Raw genomic sequence first — 18,833 nt, forward strand, 5'->3', positions numbered from 1 at the left:
TGCCCACAACGTCAGCACGCAGCCCGGCCGGCAGCGGAGGGGGTGTAGGGTCATGTGATCGCCGGTTTGGCGCCGCCATCTTGTATGGCTGAGGCCGCGCCCGGTGCTGGCACCGAGGGCTCAGCGGGGCTGGGTCCGGCTCAGCCCGCACCGGAGCCCGGGCTCCTGCGGGGCTGCCCGCACAGCGCAGGGAGCAGGCAGGAGGGACCGGCCTCCCCCGCGGCCTCCCGGAGTGCCTGCCCTGCGGCAGCCCCCCGGAGGAGGGAGGGCTGGAGGAGCGTTCTCACCCCATGGGCTTAGAGGTGGCTGCGCAGCCTGGAGACCTTCGAGCCGCTCCAGCGCCTAAAGGGGCCGACGGTCTTTTCATCTACCTGTTGAAAGAGGGGAGACTGAGATGAGCTCTTAGGCAGAAGCTCTTCCCTGTGAGGGTGCTGAGGCGCTGGCACAGGGTGCCCAGAGAAGCTGTGGCTGCCCCATCCCTGGCAGTGTTCAAGGCCAGGTTGGACACAGGGGCTTGGAGCACCCTGCTCCAGTGGAAGGGGTCCCTGCCTGTGGCAGGGGTTGGAGCTGGAGGAGCTTTAAGGTGCCTTCAACACAAACCAGTCTGGGATGCTATGACATAGAGGATGGAGACACAAGGGCACAAACCTGTGCTGTGGGATCTTTTTATTTGCAGCTTTGATCTGGAGTGAGGTGACAGCAACAGCATTTGTCAGGGAAAAAATAAAGTGCAACCATTAAAGATATAGTTAAAGGAATGGTTAATTGGGCTGTTGCCCATTCCGAGATCAATGCACAGGCAGGTAAAATGGGTCTGTATGAACTCTCCAGCACCTTAACCCGTGGGATGACAACCACCCTGAGGTACGAGAGAACCCATATGTTCTGCTCAGCATCCTGGCAACAAGTTCATTTTACCATGCAGCAGTCACTTGAGCATTGTCTTGTGTTGATCCCAGGCAGTGAGTTGTGGCTTTAGTGAGCTCAGGAAAGCAACCAAGGAACAAAGGATTTTTAGAGCTAATCAGAGAGAGAAAAGGACCAAAGCCCCTTACAGCTACATTAAAACAAGTCCCTGGTGAGCAGTCCCCAGCACACTGCCACGGCTTGCTAAGGGATGGGCTGGTTTGCACTCAGACCTTTGTCACCAGGCAGATGTGCCACACGTCATTAGGCAAAGGGCTCATCTCCTGTGCAGGGTGCCAGGGTGCTGTGTGTCACCTGGAAACGGGAACGCTCACCTGGGCGAGGTGCTGCAGGCTTGGATTCATGGCAGAGCAGCTGGAGATCAATGGTGCTGGTAACGCCACTGCTGCCTGCCCAGCCAGGCAGCCAGGGCTGCTGAGCTCTCCTGTGACACAGCAAGTTCATGACCACTTTGGTACCTTCATTTCCTCACCTGCAGGGCTGTGTCACTGTTACCAAGCACCCCACAGCAGGGAAGAGCCTGGGACATCTTGTTCATTTGTGCTTTTAAGGTGCCCCATTAGATGCAAAGAGCTGCAGAAGAACCTGGTCCCAGTTAAAACATGGGCTGGACAAAATAGGAAAGGCTTTGGTTAGTGAAATGATGGGGAAAACTCTCCCAAACACACTATTCCTCTGGATGAGGAGGGAAGTACTAGCTCAGCCCTGGGACTGTAGGCACATCACATCAGCAGTGGTGGGCAGAGCACAGTTCCATTTCCTTTGAGAGGAGACCCCAGTGCTGGGCTGTTCTGAGCAGATGTTACTGGTGAATCACAGAGCACTCCTCAGCACGCTTTTCCTAAAGGTTTCCTTTCTTCTTTGCACAATACGAAAAGCAATAAAAACTGTGGGTGAAATTCCCCCTTCCCTCCCGCAGAGCAGTCCCACACCATCCCCTCCATCCCTGCACAGGAGGTAACCTCACAGCCGGTACCTCTCTTGGCACGACCAGCAGCTGTGACATGCAGTAGCTGTTCCGGCTCCTGGGTGGGAACACAGCCTGGTCTCGGAGCGAGCACTGGAACCCTGGCTCTGGGGAGGAGCGATGGCCGCAGAGGTCCTTGTCTGCAGCAGGGCTCCTGTCTCCTGGCACAGATGGAGCTCCAATCGCAGGGGCAGGATGGAAGGAGAAAGGCAGTGGTGAGAAAGTGGCAAAGGGAAGGACTGAGCTGTGGCTCTTGTGGCTTGCCCTGCCCCATGGACACACAAACATCTCCCCACCAGAGTAAACACGTGCCTGGGGAAGGCAGAGCTGGTGCAGCAGGTGGCTCAGAGCTCTCAGTGTCAGGAGCTTGTGAGGAAAACAGGATTCCTCATCTGACCCCTTTCTGATGCTACCAAACCCCATAAAAATGGATCCATTTGAAACCCAAGGCAAATCATTCCCAACACTAACACTGCTCTGAAGAAATCCATTCTCTGTCCTTGAGGGGCCTTCGCCCCGTGAGCAGATCTCCAAGTGACAGCTCTAATGACATTCACCAGTGCAGAGAACAAACCTGTTTCCTGCACTCATTCCTCTGAACCAGGAAGTCTCTCCTCCTTTGATTTTCTTCCCTAGCGACATCTAATCTCTATTTACTGACCTCCCTGATCCAATTGGAGACAATCAAACACGATGTCTCACACAACCTCTTTGCTTTTGTCCTTGGACCAAAAGGGACTCTCCCTTTCTCTTAGTCCATTCCATGGCAGAGTGAATGGGACCCAGGAACACCTGCTGGTTCCTGGTTTGGGAATGGTCCCCACCTCCTGCCTGTGGCACTGCAGCTTGGGGAGAGCCTGCTCCTTCCGCTGACACTTGCCCAGCACATTTCTACTCTCTGGGTCCTGCAGCTCCTCCTCCTCACCACCAGGCACAGCCCTGGGACCCTTCTCTGTGCCCAGGAAGATGCAGCCGCAGCCCTCAGCGCTGGTACGGCTCTGGAGATCCCTGTGTAGAGCTCTCCTCTCCCAGTGATGCCACACTTCCCTCTTGTCACCTCTGGCTTCCCAGACCAGCTTCCTCAAAGCACCATTCTAATGATCTAGCTAATAGAACAAAAGGGGAACTGGAATGCGGTAAACACACACTATCTTGCTTTGGTACTCCAAGCTTTGTCCTCCTTTGATTTATCTTGTCTAGAGCAGATTGACCCTGCTTCCACTGGCATTCTGCTCATGGGAGATGTTCTGCTGTTGCACGACCACGTCTGCATCCCCACTGGCAGGAGCACAGACGTGGTCTTTTGCCTGCCCTCTTCTCTAATCCCTGCCTGCAATACAAATGCCACCCCAGTAATCTACTGATGCTCTCACCTTGGCAAGGCTCAGCTGATTTCAAAGTCATACAGCATCAACATGTGAAAGCAAAAAGCTAGCTCCACACAGGACTTGATCACCAGATACCAGCCATAGGAAGCAGCTGCAATCACATTATCTATGGCACATCTCCAATCTGAGCTCTGCTGAGGTGCAGAGGACGTTGCACATAATGTGAGGGATTCCCAGCGCCTGCACTCACTGATAAATGCTGCTGCTGCTGGAGGGTGAACATAAAACAACTGATAAAGGATGCAGGCAGTGGAGCCCGAGCCCCACACCAGGGCTGCAGAGCCTGATTCTCCCACATCCCCTCGCCCCACACACAGAGACACGAGCACAGCTGTGGCTCGGGGCTCTTCTGACAGCTTCCCCTGCCCAACACGCACAAAAGCATGGCTAAGCTGTGAGCAATGTGAGGAGGGAGGTGGCAGTGCTGGTGCCTCCCCTTAGGAGCCAGCTCACCCCCTGGGATGTGAAGATCCAAATCTCTCGGTTGCTCTGAGTCCGTGTCCTGCAGGGGACATCCCATGGCCCTGGCCAGGCAGGCAGGGACAGCCCCCTGCATGCTGCTGGCCATGGGGTGAGATGCACCCCACAGCTCTCTGCTTACCCACTTGGCACCACCAGTTCCCTGTAGGCTGGAGTGGGGGAAACCAAAGCCCATCGAACACCCCCTTGCCCTGTGACACTTGAACTTGCCATGGCCCTGGGGCTCGGGGACAGAGATGCCTGTTCCCTGTTTGTGACTGTCACGCCCAGGGCTGTCACACAAGCAGTGAGCCCCTCTGGCCTCCCCTGCTACAGAGCTTCCCCAGCAACCCCAGCTCCTCCTCACTTCCCAGCCTGTGCTCCAGAGCAGCAATGGTCCCTGTGCAGCTGTATTGGAGGTCTGCTGGTCCATGATGGGTCCAGCAATGGTCTCTGTGCAGCTGTGTTGGAGGTCTGCTGGTCCATGATGGGTCCAGCAATGGTCTCTGTGCAGCTGTGCTGGATGTCTGCTGGTCCATGATGGGTCCAGCAATGGTCTCTGTGCAGCTGTGTTGGAGGTCTGCTGGTCCATGATGGGTCCAGCAATGGTCTCTGTGCAGCTGTGTTGGAGGTCTGCTGGTCCATGATGGGTCCAGCACTCAAGTGGAGAGGATGATCCAGGGAGTGAAGTAACTTCCCGGAGGCCAGAGTGAGTCAGTCCCTGTCAGACCCAGGGCCCTCTGAATGTGGGCATTTCTGAAAGGCTTTTAAACCATAGGAATGCTGTAGAAATAGGTACAGAGAGAGGTGCACAGCACCAGCACAGAGCTGCACAGCACCAGCAGAGCTGCGCAGCACCAGCATGGAGCTGCACAGAACCAGCACAGAGCTGCACAGCACCAGCAGAGCTGCACAGCCTTGGCAGACTCGGCCCTTCCCCAGGACTCAAGGCTCTGTCACAGCAGCGTGCTACCACAGCACCGGGTTCTGCACACTGCTACTTACCAAGCTCTGAAGCCTTCACAGTGAAGCTCTGGTGTGCCCGAGACCTCTCAGCTCATGACACCAGTGGCTTTGAAGCGCTGGGAACAGGCAGGACAGGCGGATGCAGCGCTCTGCAGATCGTGTGCCAGCACTGCTCTGCACGGAGCCTGTGCGATGAGGTGGACCAGCCACGTGAGCTCTGCACCAGGCGTTCTGTGCCCGTGTCACGTTGTTGTACCTGGGATGTGTCATGGGGCAGGAGCCTGGTGCCATGCGGCTGCTGTGAGTGGGACACTTCATGGGACAGGTGACTCGCACGTCGCTTCTTCCTCTGCAGTGAGGCAGTGCTGAGAGGTGTCCCGAAGCCCCATGGGCGGAACCAACCGGGCTGCATGTGTGCTCTCCAGGATCCAGGGATGGAAGGGACCAGAGGCTGTATGCAGAGGCCTCGAGAGCGATTCTGGGTCCTTCCCTGGGAGGGACACAGGTCATGGACATGTCCTGCAGTGATTCTCTCCCCAAGCACCAGCCACCTCTGCACACATGGGGTGCTGCACATTAGCTCCAGATCCATCTGCTCAGCTCTCCCAAGTCACAGCTTTTCACAATCCCCTCTTGTCTGCTCTAAAAGCAGCAAATCCCGTATCAATGGCAACCACAAGAAGCCTGTGTAACTCCGAGTGTGTGTTTTTGAAGACGGTGACAAAGATATTCAGCCTTGAGGGATATGAGTGTGTGGGCAGCGAGGTTTGCTTTGCTCTTATCTTGGACAACATTCTCCGTGCTGGTGCCTCAGCAGCTGCATTTTGGATCCCAGGGAGTTGTGACTCACTGTTTGCAATCCCTGAGCCCCTGAACTGAAGGTATGCCCTGCAAGGCACAGTCAGCTGGAACCGACATGGGTTTAGGAGGGTGCTAAAGCTTCAGTTATTCTGTGCAAGCACTCAGGGCTGACTCCAGACCCTGCCCGAATTCCTGGCAAACAGAAAACAGCCCCTTTTACTTCATTTAGATGAACAGGGTCTCGGCTGGGTTTGTCTCATTCCCTGCTGCAGACCAGTGCTGATCACAGGGGGGTGATGCTCCTTCTCTGGGTCACACATCCAGCAGCCTGCGGTGGGAAGGTACCAGGGCTCAATGGGGCTGCCCCTGGGGAAGGGGCCACCGCCCACCCCATGTACACACATGCCCAAGGCCTGTGAACAGCCAGGCTTGGACAGAGGCTTTGATTCAGCCACAGGGGCTGCTTGTGCAGGAGACAGGTAAATCCCTGCTGGCACTCACAGAGCATTACCTAGGGAAGGAGGACTCCAGGGTTTAGCAACCTGATGAGAAACCTGCCTTATCTCCCAGTGAGCACTGTTCAGACAGGGCCTTGGGGAAGCAGCAGGCACAGCAGGAGCTGCCAACCTGCACATAGAATCACAGAATCATAGAATAGTGTGGGCTGGAAAGGACCTTAAGATCATCCAGTTCCAACCGCCCTGCCATGGGCAGGGACACCCCACACTAAACCATGGCACCCAAGGCCTCATCCAGCCTGGCCTTGAACACCGCCAAGGATGGAGCATTCACAACCTCCCTGGGCAACCCATTCCAGTGCCTCACCACCCTCTCAGTAAAGAATTTCTTCCTTAGATCCAATCTAAACTTCCCCTGTTTCAGTTTGAACCCGTTACCTCTTGTCCTGTCACTACAGTCCCTGATGAAGAGTCCATCCCCAGCATCTTTATAGCTCCCCTTCAGATCCTGGAAGGCTGCTATGAGGTCTCCACCCCCTCTTGCTGCTGTGAGCGGGATCCTCAACTTCCTCCTGTCTGTTTAAAGCCTCTGCAAAATCGAGGCTTTAAAATCCAGGTTTAAATCTCTGAACAACAGAATTCCAAAGTAAATTCACCAGCAAGTGCTTCCCTTTCCAGAAGCAGAGAAAAAGCAGCTGCTCCGTGCAGAGATGGAAACTGAAGTTACTGTACCGAGTGTGGCTGGTGAGGATCCCTTGCTGGGCTTCACCAGCTCCGAGGGCAGGATGGTGGCCCCGGCACTGTGCGGGTCTGAGGTGGGTCCTGGCACCAGACTGGCGGGCCCTGAAGGGCTCAGAAGGAAAGATGTGTTCTCAAGGGCAGCGGGCACTGAATGGCAGCGCTGTGTGAATGCACAGCCCTTCCGGTGTGCCGGCCTCCCTGTGCCTCACCCTGCGGACCGGCACCACCTCCTGCAGCACCCCCGGGGCCCGGCAGTTCAGTGGGGTGGCAATGGCTGTGGAACCACGGAATCACAGCGTGGTTTGGGTCCTTAAAGCTCCTCCAGCTCCAACCCCTGCCACGGGCAGGGACACCTTCCACTGGAGCAGGGTGCTCCAAGCCGCTGTGTCCAACCTGGCCTTGAACACTGCCAGGCTGCGCTGATGCGCTGACCCCCGTTACCCCACGGGTCTGGATGGCTTTGACCCATCACCGGCAGCGGGCGGGCGCAGCCTCACGCGGTGCCCCGGCAGCGGAACCAGACCCGGTCCCTCGCTGCGGCCGCTCTCCTCGCGGGCAGCGGGGCCCGGGAGCCGCCACGTCGGCCCCTCCGAGGGGTGGCGCTAACGCTGCCGGCACCGCCCCTTTGGCGCGCCCCGGGCGCCTCCTGGCGGCCACCCGCGGTGCCCATCTCTGTTTCGGTTCCGTTGCCGGTGAGGGTCGGGCGCAGTTAAAAGGGGTTTTATAGAGAAGGGGCCCCCTCGCTGCGTTGTTTCCTCCCTCCCGCAGCACCCGGCGGGCTCAGCTCCTCACAGCACCCACAAGACACTGCCCATTCCGGCACATCGTCCCTCTGTGCCTCCCGATGCTCCGCACCATCGCTGGGCACACGCAGTAATACCGCTGAGCCTCAAGGTCTAATGCAGGGAGGAAACCAGATTGTGCGCAAACCCAGGCAGAAAGAGGTGCAATGAAAGGTGAGCATGGAAGGGGGGAGATTCCTGCGGGAGCTGAAGAGCCCCCGAGCAGGCAGCGCCCGGCAGCATCACCTCTGTGCAGACGCAGGACACGCACCCAGCGCAGCGTGGAGCTGAGCCCCACCATTCCCCATCCCATGGCAGGCAGAGGCTCAATGCGAGCGGTGCTGAGGAGCTGGGAAACGGGGCTGTAAAAGCACCCAGGCTGGAAGAGCTTCATCCCCCCCCCGGCTGCTCCTTGAGGGTCCTGGCCAGGCCACTGCACCCAGGCAGGTCCTGCCTGCTGAGACAAGGAGGCACAAAAGCACAATGTAATCAGTTCTAAGTAACGTTAAGTTTCATGGCTTTGTAATGGAAAATAACTGCGGTGCTTGAAGGTAGTTGACATAGTTTTAGGTCCTTAGGACCTTAGTACAGAAAGTGTAAGAAAAGCAGAATAGGAAAACAGGACCTGGGGATGGGGAGCATCCGGGCCTAGCAGATGTCCAGGATGGGAGCAGTTAAACTGGTAAGTAGGACAGGATGATTGCTATGTCTGTAATGTTAATTAAGTTGGTGCTTCAAAGACTGCCAGAAGTTATGAAGATTGTTGGGAGAACTAAACGACCCTTAAAGACCACCATCACATTTTGTATGCATGTGAGAAACTTTCTGGAAAGTGATGTAATCCATAGCTAGCCTCATGAATATGTATGTATGCCCAGTGGCTATATAAGGACGGCTTGTGTAGCAATACGGAGCAGCTATCCCGCGTGTCTCCCGGCGCCGCAATACAGAATACCGGCTTGTCAACTTGAAACCTTTGTTGGCGAGTTTGTTCCTGGAGTTTTCTCTGAATCACTGCGCTCCCGTGCCCGGGAACCGCGGGACCTGGCTCAGGATTGAACACAGACAAGTGGCCTCTGCCTCCCGCTGCCAGCCAGGAGCTGCCTGGGCTTTACAGGGACAGGATTAACCAGGGAAGCACCAATAAAGCCGGAGCTCTTCCTCAGCCATCACGGCAGCCACGTGCCTGGGGCTCTCCTCAGCGTTCCCATTGGGGTTTGTATTAAAGTCTAAGCTAAGGTGGGGCCGGGGTGAGTTCTGCGACTCCTGTGCAACCCTGTGCAACACGAGGATAGATCCCATTCCCTGCTCCTCCTGTGGTCGTGGCCAGCCTGTTCCTTCAGGAACCTCCTTTCCTGCTTGTGAACAGGTTGCTGGGACAGATGCCCCAGCTCGGACTGCATCAGCCCTGTGACAGCAGCAGGGTAGAGGCTGCCCTGCCAGGGACATGGATGAGACCTCTCCCATCCCTCGGTCTGGCGGGGCTGACCCCGGCTCCGTCACGGCTGAGCCCCCCCCCCCCCCCCGGCTGTGTCCCTAGGGATGGCATCCCCAGCCCACAGGGATGCCGTGCCCTGCCCTCCGGGTCAGTTGTGTCTCCCTGAACCTGCCCACCCAGTGCTGGCTTCCGGAGAACAGGGCCAGGATAAACACGGTTTTCCTGGAGAGCGGAGGGCCTGGAACAGTTCCCGCTGCAAACACGGGGCTGGCGGGGTATCCCCTGCTACTGCTGTCACACAGAACACGGTGGCAGACTTACATGCACTGGGATGGGCAGTGGGGCCGACACCGAGTTCAGGTCTGGTACATAAATCAAAGGAAATTGAAGGAATTTGCTAAGGAATTTCCATGGTAGGAACTGGGGGGCAGCGAGGAGCTAAAGAGCAGCAAAGAGGTGATGCTGTTTGGAACCCGGCACACCAGGACATGTTTTATCTGTCCTTTGCCAAAGGCGATTTGACTCCAGATCCAAACTCACAGCACTGAGGAAATCCCTTCCGGTACCTGGAGATCTCATTCAGAGAGCCCGCACCATCCGCTCCTCCTCAGGCGCCGCTGGGCGCCGCCATCGTGAGCCTCCTCCCTCTCTGGGCGCCGCCATCTTGTGCCCTCCCCGTACAGCGCGGGCGCCGCCATCTTGTGCCCTCCCCGTGCTGAGTCGGCCATGGCGGGGCTGCTGTGCCGCCTGCTGCTGTGCCTGGCGGCCGGGGCCGCCGCCGACCTGCTGCTGGAGGAGGCGCGGCGCTCCGTGGACCTCAGCACGCACCTCGCCAAGGTCTCTGCCGAGCTCAGCCTCGCCAATGCTGCGGGCACGGCTGCCTCCTCCTTCCTGCTGGCACTGGAGCCCGGCCTCGAGCCCCGCCTGGCCTACCTGGGCGTGCAGGTGAGCAGCGGCGGCGGCCCCGGCGCGGGGGAGCGCGGGGGGAACCGGCCCGGCCCCGGCGCTGCGCGGGCCCCGCCGCCCGCAGGGACACGTCGGCTCCCGCGGTTCCGCTGGCGTGGCGGCCCCGCGCCTGCATCGTGAGCCGCGACCCGGGCGCTGTTTCGGTACGGGCTGAAGCGGGTGCGCCGCCCGGGCGACAATGGAGGAGGCGGGACGGGCGCTAATAACGGCGGTCCTGCGGTAACGGGAGCGGAGCAGCGGCGCCGGCACCCAGCTACTGCAGCCCTGGGCCCGCGGTGCAGGAGGGTTCTTCTGAGTGCAGCGGGATGTGCAGTGATCCCGTAGCCGCTCGCTCTCCGCTATAGGAAACACGGGGGAAGTCACAAAAGCAACTGCTCCTCCAGTGTCTGTTCTTGCACCGAGCACACCGCAATGTGTGTTAACGGGAAACACTATAAAAGGGGTTTGTTTTTGTAATAGCTTTCTATCAGCTTGTCCTTCCTGGGGTCGTGCCCCGAAGGAGTGGATAGGAACCAAATGGAGCTTACCCCAGACACATTAAGACTCTGAACAGCAGCACACTGATCAGTCTGTTGTTTTGGAACAGGTGAAGGGTGAGGAAGAGGAAGAGAACACCTTGGAAGTGAGAGAGACTAAAGTTAAGGGCAAAAGGTGAGTCAGTACCTAGTGTTGTGCAGGGGGGTTCCAGCCCCATCCTCATAGTGCAGCAGGAATACAGCCTCAGTCCCACATAGCTGGAGATCCCAGAGTCTTCTGGTCCCCAAAAGATCCACCCCATACTCAGCCTGCATGCTGGCTGCCACAGAGCCAGGGGACACGAGCAGCCAGACCCAGTGCCTGCAGGCCAGGAGGCCCCAGTAGAAGCCATTCCCCTCCCTCACATGCTCTTTCCTTGGGAGATGACACATGTGGGTTTAGGTCTCTGCACTGAGCCCAGCACCAGCAGCACATACCTGCTCCTCACAGCCACCCATAGCTGAGAGTGAGGACACAGTCTTGTAAGGGAGAGAAGCTCTCTCTTAAATGCAGCTCAGGAGGTCTCAGCTGCTCTTAGGCTTGTACTCAGTGCCTTGAGTAATGCCCTGTCCCTTTATTAAGGGATATAAGTAAGGGAAGCCTTGTAGCTGTGATCATGCTCTTACCCGTTGCTCCCTTTTGAGGTCTCAAATGCCTGGCAGTGGCAATTACAGAGAGATCCTGAGTACTCTTGGGCACGAGTGGTTTTGTGAAGCAAAGACTGTAACTCCTCTGGACACGGTTCACCCTGTGCTGCCTCTCCAGTCCAGAGTAAGCACACCTTCTGGGGCAGGACATCTGTGCACCTTGGAGGAGCTGCAGTCACACATGGGGATTGGAACGGGGGGAGCTGTAAGCCCGTTCCAACCCAAACCAGTCTGATTCTGCGATAGCTGGGCTCCATCCACAGGGGATGTTGCAGGGGTTGGATCCGAGCGCTCTCTCAGGGCAGATCTCTCATGACTTACCTGTTCTTCCCCCTTCCAGTGGGAAATTCTTCTCAGTGAAGCTGCCGTCTCCTTTGGCACCGGGAGCCAAGGTCCGGGTGTCTGTGGAAATGGTTTTCACGCACGTCCTGCAGCCCTACCCCACCCACATCACCCAGAGCGAGAAGCAGTTTGTGGTCTTTGAAGGGAATCACTATTTCTACTCCCCATACTTCACCAAGAGCCAGACAACCCGGGTCAAACTGGCCTCCAGGAACGTGGAGAGTTACAGCAAGCTGGGCAACCCCTCCCGCACGGAAGACACGATTGAGTATGGCCCTTTCAAGGACGTTCCTCCCTACAGCCAGGTAAATGTCTGTGCAGGGAGGTGGTGGCAGTGCACAGAGCATCTTGCCAAGGTGGCACCTGCATATCAGAGGCTGGGGAGTGGGAAGCAGAGGCTTTTGTGTAAGAATCATGGGTCAAGACTGAGTTAGCTTGCATGGAGGTGGGAACACGTGCTTCAGCAAGGTGCTCCTTGTGCAGGTGTGATTGCTGACCTCTGCTTGGTCATGGCTCTGGCAGGGGTGTATTTGCAGTGGGAAAAACTGCACATCTGGATCTCTCACTGTTCTCACTCAGCCAGATGTGAGAGAACACCCCAGGTACCCAGTGCCCAGTGTGAACTGGGCAGGGATGCCTCAAACCTTCCTCTGCCCTTAGCTTCACCTCTGTGAGCCTGTCAGGGAGGCTCCTCTGTGGGACATGAAGAGAATTGTAAGGGGAAGCTGCTCTTTGCTTCAGGTCTGATAGTTCATCTTCTCCCTTGTCAGGACACTCTGAAGGTGCACTATGAAAACAACAGCCCGTTCCTGACCATCACCAGCATGACCCGGGTCATCGAGGTGTCTCACTGGGGGAACATTGCAGTTGAGGAGACAGTTGATTTGAAGCACACAGGAGCAGTGCTGAAAGGGCCTTTCTCCAGATACGACTACCAGCGCCAGCCAGACAGCGGCATCTCCTCGGTCAAGTCCTTTAAGGTTGACATCTTGTTTAATTACTGAAATTTGACTTTTCTTTTTTCCTGTGGCTTCCCCCTTTCTTGCATCCCCAGAGGGACAAAAATAGAGTTGTCCTTTTCTTTGGTACCATACCCAAGTAATGAGGGAGTATTAAAGCTCTGATCTGTTTTCAGAGGGCTCATGCTAGACAGGAATAGCTTCTGGAGGTAGAATTAGGAGGTTACATGTTTCATCACATCTGTTGGGCAAACAAACTGCATATACCCAGGCAGGTGGTGTTCCTCCATGCTCCCCCCCAATCTCAGGGACCCTCTAAACCCCTTAATCCCTGTGCAAACTGTTCTGCTTTCTATTCTCCACTGTTCAAGGGCCATTCATTCTGTCCCCACACTCTTGTTTTCAGGGCTGCCTTCCCTGTCATATCCTCATCATGTTGAACAGCATTAATTGTAAGCTGACCCATTCATTCCTTGCTCACAAAGCACTCAGAGAGTTAAAGCTGTGGCTCTGCTGGCCAGATGTGAGAAGTGTTTTGTGTTTCCATCCAAACCAAACCCTTTCTCACTGCTGGAAGCCTCCAGGGTTGGTGTTGTCATTCTCTAGGGTGGTGCGGCCACAGAGAACTCTCATTTTGCTGAGCACGAAGGCAGTAGCAAGCTCCATGGGGCAGCAGGCTGAAGCAGAGAGGGAATTGCTGTCCTGGTGGGCAGGATGGGCTCCCTCACTGTCTGGGGTATTGGAAACTGCACTGGAGGAAGAAGCACATCCTTTTAGAGGCCAAGTGATTTTGGTGCTGGTGGCCACTTGTGTGGCTCACTGCTTATAATAGCACAATTTTACTGCTCAGTGCAGCTGAATGGCCATTTTGCATCTCCCACGTGGGAGCAGGGTTTCCTGATCCTGCCCAGCCATTGCTGCTTTTCTCAGTTCCACTGGGAATAGCTAATGAGGCACTGACTGCTGCTGCTCTCCACACAGACCATTCTCCCCGCCGCTGCTCAGGACGTCTACTACCGAGATGAAATTGGAAACATCTCCACCAGCCACCTCCTTGTCCTGGATGACTCTGTGGAGATGGAGATCCGGCCTCGCTTCCCACTCTTTGGGGGATGGAAAACCCATTACATCATCGGCTACAACCTCCCAAGCTATGAATACCTCTACAACCTTGGTGGGTGGCACAGGGGAAGGGAATAAGAAGCTTTCTCTGTGTTTAAAGGTGGTTGCTGTACAGTAAAGCAGTGAAAGCTGTGCCATGCTGCACCTCAGCAGCAAGAGTTGCTGGCTGATCTTTCTGGAATGTGCAAATCCACCTTCTTTGTGCTGCCTTCAGGCTTTTGCAGACCTCTGGTTGAAATGGACTCGAGGGAGCTGGTAGCCCTGCTGCAGAATGCACCCTCACTCCTGTGAGGAGCTGAGCTTCAGGGTTGCCCCTTGTTCTCTGAGCAGCTGTAACCCCCTGCTCTGCCCTCCCTTAGGTGATCAGTATGCCCTGAAAATGAGGTTTGTGGACCACGTGTTTGATGAGCAAGTCACGGATTCCCTGACTGTCAAGATTGTCCTGCCAGAAGGTGCCAAGTGAGTGTCTTTGCTCCTGCCTTGTTACTGCAGATGCTGCTGTGGTGGTGGCACTTCTCCAGCTTACTGGAGTGGCCTGAGGACAGTGAAACAAAACCATGGCTGTGCATGTGGAGGAGAGCTTGGAACACAGCTTTGCTTCCTTTTAGAGTGGTGTTTAAACTGTATAATTGGCCTTGGGCTTGAGGCCACGGTTGGCCAGCCAAGTCTTACGTTACATCATCTCAGACACTGTACAGTCATATGGGACTGTGGTTTTATCCACAGGAATATCCATGTGGACAGCCCCTATGAAATCAATCGTGCTTCAGATGAGCTCCACTACACTTACCTGGACACCTTTGGACGTCCAGTTATTGTGGCACACAAGAGCAACCTGGTGGAGCAGCACATCCAAGACATCGTGGTGAGTGTGGCCTCTGTGTGTGGCTTGCCTGAGCAGTTGTGTCCCCTCCAAACTCACCAGCTGCCTGAAGAGAGGAGTTCTCTCCTGTAGTAACAGGGATCACTGCTTTCACTCAGTGTTTGGAACTTCTCTTCTAGGTTCATTACACCTTCAACAAGATCCTGATGCTGCAGGAGCCTCTGTTGGTGGTTGGAGCCTTTTACATCCTGTTCTTCACCGTGATTGTCTACGTGAGGCTGGATTTCTCCATCACCAAGGTGCTGTATGCTGGAGAGCCCTTTGGGAGCATTAGTGGCTCACTCAGCTGAGGGATGGAGATCTTTCACACAGTAATTCCTACTGAATGCTCCTGCTGATCAGATACTTTACTAGATCCTTAGCTGGAGCTCTGTTTTCATGCTGCCTGAGCATTGATACTCCTGTAGGGTTTGAAGTGGTATGCTCAGGATAACCAGAGTTTTGCCTTCTGGATAAGAAGGAATTCCCCCTGAGATGCAGGGATGTCCACAGTTCTTCTGCAGTGTTTTCACTTTCCTTGGTCTAGGCTGAGTGCTGAAAGGTGCTTGTCCCAGTCAGTACTTGGCACCATTCACCTGATTCCTGTCAGTGACTTAGTTGCAAAAGAAGCAAGTTCTGTAACAGTCCTGTGCAGACTGCAATTGTGGCTTGATGGAGGTTAAAGATAGGACTGCTTTGATCTTCCCTTGTGTCCTGTTGCAGGATCCAGCTGCTGAAGCCAGGATGAAGGTGGCCTGCATCACAGAGCAAGTGCTGACTCTGGTGAACAAGAGGCTGGGGCTGTACCGCCACTTCGATGAGGCAGTGAACAAATACAAGCAGTCACGGGACATCTCCACCCTCAACAGTGGCAAGAAGTCTCTGGAGACAGAGCACAAGGCCCTGACAAACGAAATAGCCTCTCTGCAGTCCAAACTGAAGACAGAAGGCTCTGACTTATGTGATAAAGTAAGAAATTGTAATGAATTTTTGTTAGGCTCTCCTGTTCTACTCTATCATCTGTTCTATGTGAGTTTTAATTTGGGGGTTAGTTTCTGCAGCCTGTCTTGTAGGGTCTTTTTCCTCTGGAAATGGCTTGATCCTTGCCAGGGTGTGAAGATCAGGTTTGTCTGTTTGCAGTAGTGGTTATGCAGCTCTGTAAGTGGTGCTGCTAAACACCTGCTTGTGCTGTTCCTTAAACAGCCCTTGAACCAGCTGCAGGATCTGTTCACATGAATGCTTCTGTAACACAGTCCTGATGCTTCTCATGAAGCCTGTGACAGTGACAGGCCAAAAAAGGAGGCTATCAACACGTTATCAGTCCCAACTTCACTACTGACACCAGCCAGACCAAAATCTCCTCCCTCATCTTGCATGTGTGAATTTGGTGCTGACAGAAGCTTGGTAACGTGATGCTCCTCGGGGGGTATTTTACTACCACGTTGAAAGCCACAGCACATTGAGCACACACTCACCTGGAACAGCCACTTAACCTGAAGTGAGGGACACTTCAGTCTCTTAAGGTCCACTTTGCTTCATCTGTTACTGACTCAAAGAGTAGCTCTGTCATTGCAGACCTGCTTCTCACACACCATTAACTGTAGGGATGCAGCTTCCTGCTGTCATAGTTGTGATTTATCTGTGAGCCTTTAGAGTCTGTTGTTAAGCTCTCTTTAACAGTCACTGCTCCTCTGTCTTGCCAGTGTGGCTCCTGGTTCCTTGGAGCCCTTTTATCTGTGCTGCTTAAATATATATTCATGAGATACTCATAATGTGATGGCAGAGAGAGGGGATGGCTCAGGAGGCAATAGTCAGGAATTGGAGACGTTTCCCTCAGCAGGGGCTTCACCTTTTGCTCCAACTTGACCATCCCTTCTATTCCAGCTTCACTGCAGGGATATTTTGTTGTCTCCTCCAACATTCCCTGTGTTTCTCCTCATCAGGTCAGTGAGATTCAGAAGCTGGATGGGCAGGTGAAGGAGCTGGTTCTGAAGTCCTCAGTGGAGGCGGAGCGGCTGGTGGCTGGCAAGCTCAAGAAGGACACGTACATCGAGAATGAGAAGATGCATTCCAGCAAGCGCCAGGACCTGGTCACCAGGATCGACAACATCCTCGATGCACTGTAACTGCTGCAGTGCCCATGTGGAGGGGAGAGGAGCCTGGGAGGGGATACACATTGAGCCCAACCTCCTGCCCAGCAGCATTAGGGGAAAAGTCGATGTGAAGTGTCTGAAAGTACATTTTGGGTTTAGATTTTCCTGTAGAGCCTGTCTGCTCAGCAGCGTGCTGCACAAGGGACCACACCATCGTGCTGTTTGCCTGGGTGACAAGGTTCTTCACTAGATGTGGGCCTCAGACAGGTTGTGTCTCCCACGCTGGGTTTTCCCTGTGTAGCTGTGCCCTGACTAAATGCACGCAAGCAGCCAGTGTGAGCACAGACACGCTCGTGGCAAATCTGAATGTTGCATCACCTCCAGGAAGAATAAAACCTTTGTTCTACTTTGAAATAAACCCACCACTGCCTCGCCTCATGTTGGACTGGGCTAGGGAGGCAGAGGGGCTGCTGCAGGGGCTGTGTGGCCCCATCCTGTGCAGTGCCCTGGGGAGCAGGGTGCAGCCCTGACACCTCCTGGCTCCTGTGTGCTCTGAAGGCAGAGCTTTGCCACCCTGCAAGGTCCTGACCCCCCATGAGAGAAAGCCAAGCCCATGCTCCTTAGGGATGTGCGTGCTCCTACATGTTTATGGGGAGATAAAACACAACATAGCCGCTCCTGCTACCTCTCACTGTGTGCCATGTGACAACAGTACCGGCATCCCTGAATCCCTGTCCCAGATCTCTGCCTTGCTGCTCCCCATGGAGGTGATGTTGGGAACCCTGAGGCCACAATCCTGCCTGACCAGGGTGGGGATGACCAACAGCTAAAATCAGTGAATCATCGCGAACCCACTGAGCCAAAACGCACGCAGTACTTGGGGAGGTGCCAGGAGCATCCAAAGCCAAACAGGGCTGTGTCTGGGGCAACGTGGGCAGGTGCAGGGGAGGAGAAGAGGAATCAAACCAATGGTCCCAGAGACACCCTTAACCTTCCCTGGCAGAGGGAAGGCTGTGCCACCCCTTCCCCACATACCCAGCTTCTACCTGGCTTCACAGGCAACCCAGACCCTCAACAGTGCAGTGGAGCTTGTGCCCATTACAAAGCCCGGGGGGGCTGATGGCGTCTCTGTGTCTTTCCCTCCCTATCCCAAGGGCTCTGCTGGATCACACACCTCAGCCCTCCCACTCCCGGGCAGCTTCAGATCCTGCTTGCTAATGGGAACCACGGCTGCAGAGACAGCAACCATAAATAGGCAGGATGAAAGCAGCTTAAAAGCCTCTGGTCCCTGGGGAGAGCTGCCCCAGTTCCAGAGGCCAGGGAGAAAACAGCGGCTGCAAGGAGCTGCTTTGCTCTCCCTTCTGCTGCCCTCCTGGGTGGGTGCAGCCTCCTGCACTCTGAGCCAAATCAGCCCCTTGGGGCCAGCGCACACAAAGGGCAATGGATGGCTCAGGGATGGCCCCACTCTGGGGCTCACTGGGGGTCCAAGTCTCATCTCCTGTGCACTGTTCAACTGGGGTATGCAATAGGATGGACACACACACACACTGTGATGTTCCCCAGGGTTACCTTCATCCCCCAGCCTGATCCCCAACCTTTAACCTGCCCCCTGTGCTGGCAAGCCCCAGAACTGTGGAAACCACCACAAGCAGACACCACAGAGCAAACAGACTCTTCACCGAGCACTGCCACAGGGGCAGCCTGCAACAAGAGCTCATACCCAGGGAACCCCTTCCACAAACACAGCAGCAGTGACCTACAAACCAGAGCAGCTTCTGTTCTGGGGATAACCCAGGAAAGGAGGAGGAAACAGCCAGCACCTACCAGGAGCTGCAGGAGAGCCAGAGCTGACGGTAGGAAATGGCTCAATCAGAGCTGCAGCTGCTTGCCTCTGCCAAATTTAAAGGGAGCAGCCCCCAATCCATGGGGTGGAGGGAGGGCCTGCGGGATGAATTGCGGAGCAGCAGCAGCAGCAAAGGAGGGCTCAGATAAAGGAGCACCTGAGAGCCTGCAGCAGATTGACATCCCCTGGGTGATGGATTAAAGCTGAGCCCCGCGGGGACACTATGGTTGGTTCTGCTCCTGTGGAGAGTCTGGAAAGGTTGGAAGGGCTGAAGTTTGCCTTTGCAGGAACAGGAACGAAATGAAGAGAGAGGGGAGGAAAAGGAGTCTGTGTAAGAGAAGGAAAAGGAAACCACACAAAGGCAAGATTTGCCGGCGAAAGCGAGCAGCCATGATTTCAGGTCCCCAGCTCAGCGCAGTCTCAGCTCAGCTCGGGGTGCTCCCCACAGGTCCCCAGTGCTCCCCATTGCTCCCTTTGCATCCCACTGCTCCCCTCTCACCAGGGTACTGCCCCTCTCCCGCAGATCCTGGGCAGCCAGAGGACAGCTTCTCCCTCT

General features: G+C 55.4%; 1 protein-coding gene across 1 annotated transcript; it reads left to right on the top strand.

Moving 5' to 3' along the window:
- Window positions 1-9,614: 9,614 nt before the first annotated feature.
- RPN1 (ribophorin I) lies at window positions 9,615-16,816 on the top strand. Its single transcript, XM_080625438.1, has 10 exons — window positions 9,615-9,872; window positions 10,480-10,544; window positions 11,397-11,703; window positions 12,169-12,378; window positions 13,339-13,531; window positions 13,839-13,938; window positions 14,206-14,344; window positions 14,482-14,601; window positions 15,065-15,310; window positions 16,285-16,816. The coding sequence occupies exons 1-10, from the start codon at window positions 9,654-9,656 to the stop codon at window positions 16,465-16,467; spliced, it is 1,782 nt and encodes a 593-aa protein (XP_080481564.1). The 5' UTR covers window positions 9,615-9,653; the 3' UTR covers window positions 16,468-16,816.
- Window positions 16,817-18,833: the final 2,017 nt, after the last annotated feature.

Source organism: Psittacula echo (assembly GCF_963264785.1).
Source record: "Psittacula echo genome assembly, chromosome: 9".
NCBI lineage: Eukaryota > Metazoa > Chordata > Aves > Psittaciformes > Psittacidae > Psittacula > Psittacula echo.

Coding starts and splice junctions, on each gene's coding strand:
- RPN1 (XM_080625438.1), top strand. CDS start 9,654: ATGGCGGGGCTGCTGTGCCGCCTGCTGCTGTGCCTGGCGGCCGGGGCC. Junction 9,873..10,479: donor TGGCCTACCTGGGCGTGCAG/GTGAGCAGCGGC, acceptor GTTTTGGAACAG/GTGAAGGGTGAGGAAGAGGA. Junction 14,602..15,064: donor TGGATTTCTCCATCACCAAG/GTGCTGTATGCT, acceptor GTCCTGTTGCAG/GATCCAGCTGCTGAAGCCAG.